Here is a 14,601-nt window from a genome sequence, read left to right on the forward strand (position 1 = left end):
TGACAGAATGCCTTGCTATTCACCCACCACCTACCTATCTTCTTGACTAACCCTCTTCTTCTTGGGGCAACGTGTATAGCCTGAGCTAAAGTTAGGGGTAGTACCCAGAGGCCATGGGCCATGACATGTAGTACCTGGACTGAGTGTTCTAGCAGTGCCCTGGAGGCTATCAGCCTTGCGAGGGCCACGAAGGCCATAAAGTGTTACGGCATAGAGGGTTCCAGGTCTTAAGTCTCGAAGAACTGCTGAACGTTGGATCCCAGGAACCGTCAGCTGCCGTTGAAGCAGAGGGGGGTACAGTGGCTCTGAAGGCTTCATTTCAGGGACCCCATAGCGAAGTAGAAATGAGTCAAAGGCTCCAGGTGGGGCCTCCCAATTCAGCCGGAAGGAACTTGTTGTCACGTCTGATACAGACAGTTGGGACAGGCGGCCCCCAGTATCCCCAGGTGGAGCTGGGGCCAGCCCTAGAGCAGAGATCAGAAGGGAGGGGAAGAGGCCATCAGACTTCAGTTTGGTATTGGATAACGCTTTTAGCTTAACTTTCATTCTCATGAGGAATTGCCCCTTTTTTGGTAATGCTCTCTCCCTCCACACTTAGGACTTTTGTGTAAATATTTCCAATATGCCTCAACCTTCCCTTTCATAGAGCCAAGGGATGAGTGGAGGTAGGAGGGATACCACAAGATGGAAATTGGATTCTTTGGCCTAGAACTCTGTTGTAAGTAGGAGTGGTCACCTGTAGTGCCTTCTGTAGAGATGGGGCCCAGACGTTTCCCATCATAGAGCCCATAGAGGAGGAATGTGTACTTCCAGTTGGGCTCCAGGTCAGAGATAGTGATCTTTTTCTGGTCTCCCCTCACGAGCACTGCCTGGGACTTCCCATCTTTATCTTTATACTGGATCACAAAGGAGTTAAAAGGCCCCTGCAGGACTGTCCAGGAGAGACCCAAGGAATCTGGGGCAACATCAGTCACTTCCAATATTCCTAGGCGGGGTCCTGAAGGGGGTTCAGGGGCTTCAGTAGCTGGTACCACAGTTGCAGTCTCTTCTTCTTGAGCTGCATCAAGGAAAGAAATATAGAAAGAGACTTAGTCGAACTACAAAACACTGAATCCTAAATAATTTGAGAAACATTCATTGCTTATGATTAGGCTGTGCCAATAAAATAAAAATGCAAATAATACCTAAACAAATTTATTTCCCAATCAAATTACCAAAAGATAACTTTATAGAGCTAGGAAAAAACTAACAAAAATCCATTCTAGACAAGCAAATGGTCAAGAATAATGATCAAAGGAAATACTGAAAAAGAGTGGGAAGGAGGCATAGCACTGTCAGATCTCAAACTGTACTACAAAGCTATAATCATTAAAATGATTTGGTGCTGGTAAGAAGTCAATCAGTGGAATAGATTATATACATAACATGTGGAAGAAAATAAACCAAAAGTATAGAATTAAATAAACTTAAAGACTCCAGCTAGTGGGATAAAGACTCCCTGCTGAGAAAACTGAGAAGCTCAGCAGAAAATAGCCTTACACAAACATCTCAAGCCACATTCTAAGGCAAGTTCCATAATTAATATACAATGTAGATAGAAAAAGTCATCCTTTAGGATTCATTTATAATTCATAATTTATTTATGAATTAAAGGAGCAGGGAAAGAACAGAAATAACCTTTTAAAATAATGGACTGGAGAAGAATCTATGACCACATAAGGGACAGAAAGGATCACAGGACAAAAAATGGACAATTTTGATGATATGATATTGAAAAGTTTTTGCACAAACGAAAACAATGAAATTAGGAGTAGGAAATAGTTAACTGAGAAAACCTTTGGCTCTTGGAATACCAAATTTCCTTGAAAAATCAGCTCAACAACCACCTTCTTCATGAAAGCTTCCCTGGTCGTTTTCCCTATATTACCTCCTCCTTCCCCCCAACTGCTAGAACATCACCTCCTCCCCAAACTATTTTATATCATTTTAGACATTCTGTATATGTTCATATGTATATATGTGCTTCCACTCCCACGTTAGAATGTAAGCTTCTTGAGGAAAAAGACTGTCTCAATGTTTTTTGTTTTTGAATCTCCCAATACTTAGCAAAGTAATCAGTATTAAATAAACGCTGGTTGGTTGGCTGATAGTTAAAGTTTCTTCCTGAAAACTCCAACAATGTCTCAGCTGAACTAAGGAGAAAGGGGATTTTTTGACACCTACCCCAGGCTACCTGGTGGCTCAGTGGGTAGGGCTCAGGACTTGGAGAAGAGTAGGTGGAAGTGGGATAGTTGGAAAAATGGTCAGGCAGAGTAAGAGCTGGTAACAATGGAAATGACCACCTGAGATCCATGCTTAGTCATAACTCTCATTTAGATGTTGTTTTAAGTGTTACAGAGTGCATTTTTCTTTTTAAATTTTCACATTAGTCATGTTATAATTAGAACCAATGGGAGGAACCACGAGAAAGAAGAAACAAAAGAAAACAACAAAAGAAAAAAGAAATCAAATAGTATTCCAAAGTGCATTTTTTCACAGCTACTCTGGAAATGAGATGGAATCCTTTTAGGAGCTAGAACTCTTTAGAACTTCAAGACTCTGCATATTATTTTGTATAACACACAGACCCTTGTTTATTGATGTAGTTCTTTTGCAAAATGTTGTTTGTAATTGTTCTTGAAATTTTTTCATGGATAACTATTTTACCTATCCAACTAGACTGAAAGGTCCTTAAGGGCAAAGACCATATATCTCTTGCCACTCTAGGAATTCCCCATCACTCAGTCACATCTCAGTTCTTCGTATAGTGTTCTGCACACAACAGCAAATGCTTAGCAAGTGTCTATTGTCTAGCTGGAATGCTAGCGAGGTCATCCTCCTTACCCCAACCTATGCCACCTTCTGCATTGCCCTCAGCACAAAAGAGATCTTGATGTCTCCCAGGAGAGAGAGATGAAGAAAAGAATTATATAGCTCCTCTATCCCTACTTACCTGGCACACCCTGGCAGAGATGGAGCCAACATGCTTTCCATCATGGAGACCATATAGCGTGTTGGGCTCCAGGCCAAACACAGTGACCTTGTTGTCATTTGCAACTACAGGCAATACCTGAGGCTGCCCATCTCAGAGCCTAGACTCATATTCCCCCTGTGCCCCAAGATGGGCAGAGCTCCCCATCTTTTTCTCCCTGGCTCCTTTTACTACCACTGTTACCACTTATTTTTGGCTAGTTGCTTAATTAATGAATAAGTCACATATGAGTCAAGCCAAACTAGTAATTTAGTAGAAAGGAGGTAGGGAGAGGAGAGGAGATCCCTCCTTCACCTCAGTTTGACCTTGAGGCATTGTCTTGGCAAGACTTCTGATCAGGAAAGGGCCAGAATTATGAAGGGAGTACATAATGAGAAGGATATATATACATATACATATACATATATGTATATATATATTGGTTGCCCTGGAGATGCCCCCAAATATAAAGTTTGGGGAGGGAAGAGGGAGTTGAGCTAATCTCTTTTCATGACTCAAAGTAACACCCCCTCCTATCCTTAAATCCTCATCCCCTATGTTTCTTATGTTCTCTTGACCTGCTCTACGTGGTACATAACATCATCTATACCTACTTCCAAAAGCCAGTAAGTCAGCCCTCATAGCCACAGTGAATATGGGAAGGAGGCTCAAGGTAAGTGGAGTGGACAGAACAAAGGGACAGACGTGGAGAGAATACAGGCTGGGTTTGAGGAGGGAGCTTATAATGGAGTGGTAGGAAACTGAGAGTAGGGTAGGATGGAATGGGGTGGACATGTCTCTGAGACCTTTAGAAAAGTAATAAGGGACTTAGGTAGAAAATTCTGACATCCTAAATCCCAGCTTATGGACAGTCTAACTCCTAGTTTGGCTCCCTGTCCCTGCCCTTCTCTGGCTAGTATGACTCACAGTCCTGGAAGTAGGGTGAGAAGGTCAGTGACCCAAATTTTTGCCCACACCCCTGCCCCCCGAGCCCCTTTGCCTCCGGGGTGTCTGAGTCACTGGAATAGTAACATCAACTTTTTCCATATTCTTTTTATGAGGTCAAGTTTTCCTTTATCCCTCCCTCCCTAATTGTTCCTGGGGTTGAGAGGCCAAGTTAAGTGGAGAGAGTGGGAAATGAGGCGTAATAGGTGGGGCTAAAGTGGAAAAGAAGGAGAAAAGGAGAGGCAATTAGAGAATTGACTCTCTCTTGCTTGATCAAGTCTGGGGCCCCCTGGCCTCACAGTGCTAGGGGGATATTAAGAGAGAGACCTAAAGGGAAAAATTATGGGCACAAGACCTGGGTTACTTGAAGTAAGCATGGAAGCACCTGGGATTGCCTTCCTTTATGGAGAAGGGATGTACATGGAGAACAAATGCTAGAACATTTGAGACTGGGCTCTTGAAAAAGGCTGGTTGGATTGGATTGGATTGAGGTGACATCTTTCCTCTTATTGTTGGCGTAAATTATTTGTTTTTGTTAGTACGTGTGTAAAGTCATTTTGACTTTGTAGTACTAGAGTGACTAAATTGTAGAAAAACTGTTCCCATCTGGGGAAAGGCAATGAAATGAATCATCAGAGTGGATCTGGGGAGGAGAACAGAGATGCTGGCGACCTGTGCCAGGGAAGGTTTGCTCACTCACTGGGCTCAGGATCTATGGAGAGTCTCTGTTCTGCAAATAGTTTGGGAGCCAGGGTACTCCTCATACAGGAAATGGGAACACAGAAGGCACAAACAGGAAGCATATTTAATATAGGAGGTAAGACTTGGCCATTCCAGGGCATGACATGAAAGTGACAGGCTCCAAGAGAAAATGATGGATTCCATCATCAAGGCCACATGGTTGTTAAGTTATCTAGGTCCAGATGGTAGCTGAGAAGCCCGGTTTCACCAAAGGGTAGAACTAACTTCAAGCAGTTTGAACTAGACAGAGAGAAATAAGTCCAAGGAGAGGGTAAGACTTCCTGGGGACTGAAGTCATAGGGACATCCAAGGGGGCTGGAGAAAGCAGTTGCTAGTTTAGCAAGATGCTCTAAACACAGAGAAAGAATCAATGGGAATAGACTAGAGAATCCTTACAGGGGTTAAGACAGCTGCAGAGTAGAAGGCAGGTGCATCTGTCATTACCAAAATCAAAACCAGAGATGGAACAAAGGGTTCGTGTCAGCACACATAAAACAGCAGAAAGCAACTTGCTGCTTGTGATAAGACTTTAGCCCAACCAATTAAATACTAGCAAGGTTAGTAATGCCAAGTACAGCCCAGAAGAGACAACAGGGGGAGCACAACTGGAAAAGAGACAAGAAAACAGATTGTGAAATGACTTGCATCCCATCTGTTGTGCCAGCCAAGTCAATTAATTGTCAGACTTACATAAAGTTAGGGTTTGAAGTTTGTTCTGAAAATTCATCATTTCAAGGTTTTTTGTTCTGTATTCTTGATTTATTTCCCCCATTATTTCCCAGAAAAAATTCTTTAAAAAAAAAAAAAAAACCCAAAAAACCTGAAGCCTGTTTTCAGCTAACAAAAAGGACACACTGTTGTTTGTCATGTCCAAAATGCCCTTCTTTCTCACCTCACCTCTTACTCTGAGTTTCACTCCAGGCTAACTAAGCTCATTCCCCCAAGTTGATGTCTTTCTCCAACCCCAGAGATTATCTTCTGTGTACTTTATAAACATATGAACTGACTTGCCTAGATAAATGTTGTGTCCTATTCCCACCCTGAATGTAAACTCCTTGTGGAAAGGGACTGTTTTGTTTTTCTCTTTGTATCCTGAGTACCTAGCACAGAGGTTGGCACATAGCAGGTGCTCGATAAATGCTTCCTGAATGAATGGAAAAGGAATTTGTCTATAACTAGGTTAGGATATCCAGGGGGACTGGAGTGTTCTAAATGGCCAGGTCTATTGGCAAAAAATAGTCATCTCAGCTTCAGGATCCTGGAAAAATCCAGTAGAACTTGGACAGAGAAAAGTGAAAACTTAGAAGTTTTTCCTGTGAGAGACAATTCCCTGTTTGAAATTTTCCCTCCCACATAATGAGGACAGATTTTGCTCTGAAACAAGAAGGATCTAAAAATATCTTTTAGCGTAGAACATTGGGCTCAATCTAACAAGATGAAATCCAATAGGGATAAATGTAAAGTCTGGCATTTAGGTACAAAAAATCAACTTCATAAGTATAAAATGGGGCGGGGGGGAGAGTATGATCAGACAGCAGTTGTTCTGAAAAAATGTCTGTGGGTTTTGGTGAACTATGAGCTCAATATGAGTCAGTAGTGTGGTGTGGCAGCCAAAAAAGCAAATGGAATTTTGGAGTGCATTAAGAGAAGCACAGCTTCCAGGAAGGGGGTGGGGTGATAGCCACTGTACTCTGCCCTCTTCTGGAGTCCTATGTTTATTTCTGGATACCTCTGTTTAATAAGAACATTGATAACCTAGAGAGTGAGCAGACTACCAGGATGGTGAAGGGTCCTTAGTCCACTTGAAGGAACTGGGCATGTCTAGCCTGAAGAAGGGAAGACAGGTTAGGAAGGTGGAAAGGGGAAGATAATGATTATGTTTAAGTATTTGAAGGGCTATCATGGAGAGGGATTCCATTAGGCTCACTAGGACAAAACCAGCAGTAATGTACAGAAGTTTCAGGAGGCTGAATGTCAGGAAAAAAATCTTAACAATTAGTGTTCTCCAAAAATGGAATGGGCTGTCTTGAGAAAGACTTGGTTCTCCTTCTTTGGAAATCTTCAAATTAGGTGATTGTTTGTAGGATATTAGACATAGAGGGCTCACTTTGTGTGGGAGCTGGACTTGAGGATCATTGAAGTTCCCCCTAAGTTCTGTGATTCTGGGAGGTGGTAGGGGGTGGGGAGCAGGGAAAGACAGGACCAGATCACACTGGCCCAACATCTGGTAGTATCCTATGTAAATTAATTATAAGAAATTAGTCTTTCACAGACCTCATTACTGAAAAGAGGCCAGATAATTAATAAGGTATTAAAGTAACTGTAAAATGTGTCCACATTAGGTGATACCTTTATAGGCTGTGAAGAAATCCCTGAATAAACTGGAATGGAAACAACTTCATAGGCTGAAAAATTACAGGCCATGAATTCAGGTGACCTGTAAAAGTTAGCTCAGTGAATCTGTGAGAGAATCAAAGAGAAAGCCAGTTTCTGAAGATACTTGAGGCTGACAGAGGGGAGGCCATGAGAAACCCTGAAGGAGTTTCCACAAAAGAAGAGGGAAGGTCTCTGGAAGTGAGGTTGCTTGAGCAGATTTCATATGAGGGGTATCAGGGTGGAGTTGTGCTGATGAAAAACCATCAGACTACAGACTCCAAGGCCATCCCTTTTCTTCCCTGTGGATCCTTCATGGAAGCTGTTCCTTCTGGGAAAGTCTATTTACTTTTCTTTGTATTAAACATTTACTTTATCCCAACAAACAGTGTTAACTATAGGCCTTTTTTTAGTATATGTGTACTTATTGGAAATGCAATGGGGAGGAGGTAATTGAAGGGGGAATAGCCCCAGAGTAGTGAGATCTAGCATGGAGGTATTTTGCCAGCTATCTCTGGCTGGGGGTTTAGAGCTGAGAGAGAGAGAGCGAGAGAGAGAGAGTGAGAGAGAGAGAGAGAGTGAATTCTAGATCCTTTAAGACAGCTTCCCACAGCATAGAAAGAGCATTTGTACTGGGAAATCCAACTAGGTAATGAGTCAGTAGTAGGGAGAAAAGGGAGAAAATAGGAGTGGTTAACAACCTAGGTCACTACCCCATTCCATAACTGCTACAAGCTTTGACTATCTCTCTTAAACTTCTGGATGGTTTATAGATATGCATACATGTGTGTATACACACATTCATATAACACATGTGCACATATATGTATATACATATATATGTGTGCATGTATACACACAGATGTATATACATACACACATATATACCTGACCCAAAGAGTATGAATGATTCTTGCAGCAAATCACTAATCTATGCCCTTCATCCCATGGCCAAGGCCTTTAATGTGATGAAGAAACTTTACTCTTTGTGAAATTGTTGGAAAACTCAGCAACTCCTTTAAACTCTATACCTTGTTATAAGAAAATCTGTTAATATCAGCTTTTATACACTTTTCCCCTCCGTTAAATATTTGCTATCACCAGCAAGTCATTTGCAGGGTATTTGTTGGCAAATAAATTAGGTGCTGTTTTGTTGTTTTTTACAGCACTAAAAGACTGCAAGTGTTGTTAGCACTCTCTGAATTGTGTAATCAAAAGAGCACTGGATTTGCTACTTGGGTATCTATGTGACTGTGGTATTTCTGTTCTCTAAGACACAAGTATCATGCAATTCAATAAACATTAAGTAAGAAATAATGAAATAAATAACTCATTAATTCAGTACTTTGAGACAAAGTTCATATTCCCACTTGTTTGAGGGATGAGGCTGATGGGGAGAAACCAGGAGGCTGTGCTTTCTTGAAAAAAAATGTTCCTGGTAGTGGTGATGGCATTTATATGACACTTGAAAGTTTGCAAAGAACTCCTCAAATAATATAGCATTTAAGTCTCACAAGAACCCTATGAGGCAGATACTATAGACATTATTCCCATTTTATAGATGAGAAAATTAAGGCTCAGAGAAGTTTAGTGACTTTCCTGGGATTACAGAGCTGTGAAGGTGGGAGATTTGAACTAGGTCCTTGTTATTCCAACTACTTTGTCACTCTATCTATTAGACTATGGTGCTTCTCAGTAATACCTCTCATTTTTAAGTGATTTAGAAAGGAAAGAAAACCTAAACAAAAGTGAAGAGATGTTGGCTAAGAAAGGAGTAGAGGCCATGAAAAGGAAGAAAAGGTGATCAAAGCAGTTTGACTCTACAAGTGGACCTAGATATTTACACAGCTGCCACCGCAATCAGCCTAGAGGAGAGAAGACCAAGCTAGGATGGCCTCCAAATTGATAACAGAATATTATAGAGCAGGAAAAAATCCCAAAACAACAGATTTCAAACAGAGCTAGAACTTTCTGACTAGTAAGGAAGTAAAATTAATTATAAAGTAGAGGCTATGAGGTCTTTTTGAAGGGAGGGTTCAGAAGAAGGAACTTTTGGGGGGAAAACTTGGGGACAATACTGTTTAGAAGAGAGGGAGGAGAAATATGTTCTCTCGAGGGTCCTACTCACCTGTGGTGCCATCTGCAGAGACAGGGCCAAGTCGTTTCTTGCCAAAGAGTCCATAGAGCAGGAACTTGTACTTTCGGTTGGGTTCTAAGTTGGAGATGATGATCTCTCTCTGGTCTTTTCCTACAGGTACCACCCGGGGCTGTCCATCCTTGTCCTTGTACTGGACCACAAAGGAGTCAAAGGGGCCTTGAAGGATGGTCCAGGAGAGGTGCAAAGAGTCTGGGGTTGGGTCTGTCACTTTCATCTCCCCTAAGAGGGGAGATGGCTTTACTGCTGGGACTGTAAGAGGGACAGAAATGAGAAAAGAGAGAGGGAGATAGGAGGAGGAAAGGGGAGAGAAAAGAGAGAAAACAAATCAGTAAGTAACAAATTAGTAAAAGAAAAAAGCAAAAGTAGAGGGAAACAGTGGGAGGGGTAGAGAGAGAAGGGAACTCTGGTCCTGAGCAGCTCCCTTAAGGGTAAGCTAGCTGGGCTCTCTGAGGTAGGAGACCATGAGTCCTAGAAGAACAGAGTCCCAAAGTGTAAGAACTACACTTTCTATCACTATAGAAACCTACAGGGATAGAAAAAATCCAGTCCATAGAAAGGGAGGTAGGATTTGATACTAGGGGTGAGGGTTGTAAGAGAGAATGAAGGAGAAATGATCAGGTAGTAGTAGCAACAGCCCACATTTCTACAGAGTTTCAACAACTCTGTGAAGTAGGTAGTATTATTATTCCTATTTTTATGCACAGGGGAAACTGAGTCTAGGAGAGGTTTAAATGACATATGGTCACACGAGTTAGTAGGTAATGACACTGGGATTTCTCTCCTGAGTGTCCTTGGTGTGACTTCACATTGCATCAGGAGCTGGGAAGGAGGCAGGGTCTGGGCATTGCAAAGGTGGGATTCAGGGTCCTGGAGTAACAAAGGCCTCATGAGTTTTCCTGCTCTGATAATGGAGGAAAGAACACACTAATCACACCCAACAGAGGGTGAAAGAGCCTGGGAATGAAAAACAGTCCAAGGCTCCAGGCTCCTAATATGGGAGAGAGGGATATGGAAAAAAAAGCCTGCAAAATGCAGATTTCCATCGTGTACTCACGGGTCTTGGCTTCTGCAGAGACAGGGGCACTGCGTTTCCTGTTGTGAAGTCCAAAAAGCAGGAACTTATATTTCCGGGAGGGCTCCAGGCCTGAGAGAGTGACCCCACTCTGATCACCTGCTACTGGAACCACCTGAGGCTGGCCACCCCTATCTTTGTACTGGATCACAAAGGAGTCAAAGGGACCTTGAAGGACATTCCAGGTGAGGTGCAGGGAGTCCTGGCTTATGTCAGTCACAGTCAGCTCTCCTAGGTAGGGCTCTGCTGGGGGCTCAGTGGCTTCAGGAGCTAAGTCAGAGAACAGAGACCAGCTGAACCAGGCTGGAGAGGAGAGTGTCCAGGAGTTGGGGTGGGAGAGATGGCTCCAGGTTCTAGAGGAAGGAACTTAAGTGAACCCTGGAGAAACTCTTGCATGAATTTCCTTGGGAACTCAGTGTAGAACATTATTAGGCTATCAGGAAAGGCAGGAAAGAGGAACATACAGCACCCACCAACCAGGTCAGCCAAGCAACCAATTTTCAAAGAATCAGTTCTTAACCATGTGCAGCCCCAAAGGATCCACTCAGGGGTCTCAGAAGGAGGAAGTGATGGAAAGTGTGGGCATAGCTGTTTCTATGGGTTTGGGTTAGCCTCAAGTTGGAAGGAAAGCAGGTCTACGCTCCTTGCCCCTAGATAGCCTTGTTGGTGTCCCTTCTCACCTGTCACAGCAAAGGTGGAGACTGGTCCCACACGAAGATCTTTATGAAAGCCAAAAAGATTCAACTCGTACTCGTGATTAGGGTCCAGGCCAGAGAGCATGATCTCATTCTCGTTGCTCTCAGTGTGAACCACCTTAGATTGTCCATCACCATTCTCATATTGCACCATGAAAGAATCAAACTGGCCCTCAGTGACAGTCCAGGTCAGGTGCAGAGAATCTGACGTAATCTCCGTCACTGTCAGCTCTCCCAGCTGGGGCTCAGCAATTTCTTTGGAGGACTCAGTGGTTAAGACTGCGGAGGTTGGAGTCTCCTCTTCTGGGACTGGGACAAAGAAGGCAGAGATGAACTGGGCTTAGAAGCGTAAATATGGGTTTCCCAAGTGAATTGTTCCTCTTCAAAGAGCATAAGGAGGTAATGACTCCATAGAACAATACTCTATGGTATAGTGGAAAATGTGCTAGATTTGGAGTAGAGAGGACCCGGGTTCACATCTCACTTTGGCCACTGATCAAGGATTTTCTTAGGCTTGCCCTCTCTAGGTCATGTCCTCAACACTAAAATGAAGGCATTGGATTAGATTTTATGCAAATTTTCTTCTAACTCTAAATCTATGCTTCTATAAAATACACTTATAAAAATAATAAACTGTGGTTATAATACTTTTCATAGCTCCTGGCAAATGCAATAAAGTGGCTAGGAAATGGAGTATTCTGGCTAACCAGATATTGTATACATCTTTTGCTTCCCACCCACAACCTGTTACTAATAAGACTCGACATTCATACAGTGTTTATGGCTTACAAAGCCCTTTCACATAAAACCCCTGGAGCTTCACAACCACTCTGTAAAGTAGGCAGCAAAAACATATGAGGAGACATGTGTTAGAGCTGAAGTGATTGGTTCACAGTCAAAAAGTGAGTCAGTGGCAGAGACAGAATTCTAGTCCAACCAAATCCAAGGTCTTTTGGGCTTGAGGCTTGGGTTCTCTCCCCTACCCCAAAGCCATCACCTTGAAATCATCCATGCCACATAAGTGCTTCCCTCTCTAATCAAATTCTAAGCCAATGAATACCAAGGAGTCCTTTTTTTTTTTTTTCAAAGAGCCCTTTCTTAATGGAATCAGAATGGACTACTTTTTGAAATAGATCTATTAGCTATATATATAGCAGGGAAATCTTGTTAGAGAGAGATTTATATTAGAATGGGGGTCATTGCAAATGGAAAATAATCTGACTATAAGTCACCCCTGGGGGACCAACCTTGATCATTTACCTATTGTACCTATGGTGGAAACAGAGCTCACAGGCTGTCCATCATGGAAACCTTAGAAATTCATCTTATATTTATGGTTGGGTTCCAAGTCACAAATTGCGACTTCATTCTTGTTACCCTCAAGGCGAACTATCTGGGATTGACCATCCCTGTCCTTGCACTAAATTGTAAAGAAGTCAAAATCTCCCTGGGTGACAGTTCAGCAGAGTTGAAGAGAAGTCAGGCTAGTATCTATCACTGTCAGCTGCCCCAAGAGTAGCTCTTTGGTGGGTTCTGGAGGCTCTGTAGCTGGGATCATGGGGATTGGAGTCTCATCTACTACTTCATCTGCAGTTGAGCGGGAAGACACAAAGAAAGGTGAGGGGGGTTCAGGGATGGAGTAATTCCTAGTTATTTGCTCAGGAAATTGAGTAGGAGAATTAACTAGTAGGGAGAAATAACTTCCCCTTATCTACTTATAGAAAGGCTAGTTTGTTAGATTAGAGGGAGAAAAGCATTTACAGGACAATTTCGGAGACACCTGATAAGTGTCAGAAACATTTCAACCAACTGAATAAGCCCAGAACTATGAGGCTGAGAAGGTGAATGGTTGAGACAGCTAATATCAGATCAGATAGCAATAATCAGTTCTGCATAGCAACTGTAAGAACTATGGAGTCCAGGGAACTGGTTGAAATATGAACAAAAGGAAGAGATATAGGGCAGAAGTAGAATGAACATAGAGTCAGAGTCAACCAGCAAGAGGAGGGAAACAATCCCCATCCCACTCAGCTCCAGAGCACTTGCCATGCTCATTAAATAGGTAGGAAGAGGCAAAATGGGAATTGTGGCAAGAGACAAGGGATGTGGGAAGACATCATAGGTACACTGGCCATGTTTCAAAGGACTTACAGAGACAGACCAATGGAAAGGAAATGAATTCTCACTGGAGTCTCATCCTTGATGATCTATTGTCCCTCACTTACCAGTTTTGCCAGTGGCAGAGACTGGCCCTACACGCTGTCCATCATGGTAACCATAGAGATTCATCTTGTATCTGTGGTCAGGCTCCAGCTCAGAGATAGTGACCTCATTCTGGTCTCCCCCAACACGCACAATCTGGGGTCTCCCATCTGTGTCTTTGTACTGGATTGTGAAGTAATCAAACTCTCCCTGGGAGATGGTCCAGGAGAGCTTCAAGGAGTCTGGAGTGGCATCTGTCACTGTCAGCTCCCCAAGTTCAGGCTTCTCTGGGGGCTCAGGAGCCTCAGTAGCTGGCATTGTGGGAGCAGGGGTCTCTTCCTCATGTGGGACTGTGAGGAGAAACACAATAAGAAGATAAATTAGACTTCTGAATTTCACTAATAATGACCCTCCACCCAGTTCTAATTGCGAGGATTTACTGTCTGTAGAAGTTGAAAGGAATCTCTCCCATCTTATGTCTAGATTTTGTGGTCTACAGTCATACACTGAATAGCCTTAACTGAAACCTTTACATTGGACCCTGAGGAGTCCTGTGTGATCAAAAGCAGTGTCTGAGGCATGAACATCCAGAGCTCCCAAGGTGGATTTGAGGGTGGTCAAAAGAAGATAGGCCCTGCGAAGGAGTGAACAGTGAAGGTTCTGATTCTCTCAGCATCTGCTTTCATTTTTCACTGAGTGCTAGAGGATTTGAGGAATCAAACTGGTCACAGTAGTTTCAAGGATCCAGGACACAGAGACAGGGGGCCAACCCAATGGGACACAAAGAGGTCATCATTTTCAGCCTCATCCTTACCAGTTTTGCCAGTGACAGAGACTGGCCCTACACGCTGTCCATCATGGTAACCATAGAGATTCATCTTGTATCTGTGGTCAGGTTCCAGCTCAGAGATAGTGACCTCATTCTGGTCTCCCCCAACACGCACAATCTGGGGTCTCCCATCTGTGTCTTTGTACTGGATTGTGAAGTAATCAAACTCTCCCTGGGAGATGGTCCAGGAGAGCTTCAAGGAGTCTGGAGTGGCATCTGTCACTGTCAGCTCCCCAAGTTCAGGCTTCTCTGGGGGCTCAGGAGCCTCAGTAGCTGGCATTGTGGGAGCAGGGGTCTCTTCCTCATGTGGGACTGTGAGGAGAAACACAATAAGAAGATAAATTAGACTTCTGAATTTCACTAATAATGACCCTCCACCCAGTTCTAATTGCAAGGATTTACTGTCTGTAGAAGTTGAAAGGAATCTCTCCCATCTTATGTCTAGATTTTGTGGTCTACAGTCATTCACTGAATAGCCTTAACTGAAATCTTTACATTGGACCCTGAGGAGTCCTGTGTGATCAAAAGCAGTGTCTGAGACATGAACATCCAGAGCTCCCAAGGTGGATCTGAGGG

At 43.1% G+C, this 14,601-nt stretch overlaps 1 protein-coding gene across 4 annotated transcripts in view; it reads right to left on the reverse strand.

Annotated features, from left to right (window-relative positions):
• The window catches only part of TNXB (tenascin XB), a 69,298-nt gene that overhangs the window by 5,419 nt on the left and 49,278 nt on the right, over window positions 1–14,601 (reverse strand). For all 4 annotated transcript variants that reach the window (XM_072637571.1, XM_072637569.1, XM_072637568.1 and 1 more), the window contains 7 exons: window positions 14,011–14,337; window positions 13,220–13,546; window positions 10,980–11,303; window positions 10,282–10,569; window positions 9,198–9,476; window positions 737–1,057; window positions 135–464 (listed from right to left, as the gene is read on the reverse strand). In XM_072637571.1, the coding sequence (XP_072493672.1) occupies window positions 135–464; window positions 737–1,057; window positions 9,198–9,476; window positions 10,282–10,569; window positions 10,980–11,303; window positions 13,220–13,546; window positions 14,011–14,337 (2,196 nt within the window). The remainder of the gene's footprint in view (window positions 1–134; window positions 465–736; window positions 1,058–9,197; window positions 9,477–10,281; window positions 10,570–10,979; window positions 11,304–13,219; window positions 13,547–14,010; window positions 14,338–14,601) is intronic.

The sequence above is a fragment of the Notamacropus eugenii genome, chromosome 2 (genome assembly GCF_028372415.1).
Source record: "Notamacropus eugenii isolate mMacEug1 chromosome 2, mMacEug1.pri_v2, whole genome shotgun sequence".
NCBI classification, from domain to species: Eukaryota; Metazoa; Chordata; class Mammalia; order Diprotodontia; family Macropodidae; genus Notamacropus; species Notamacropus eugenii.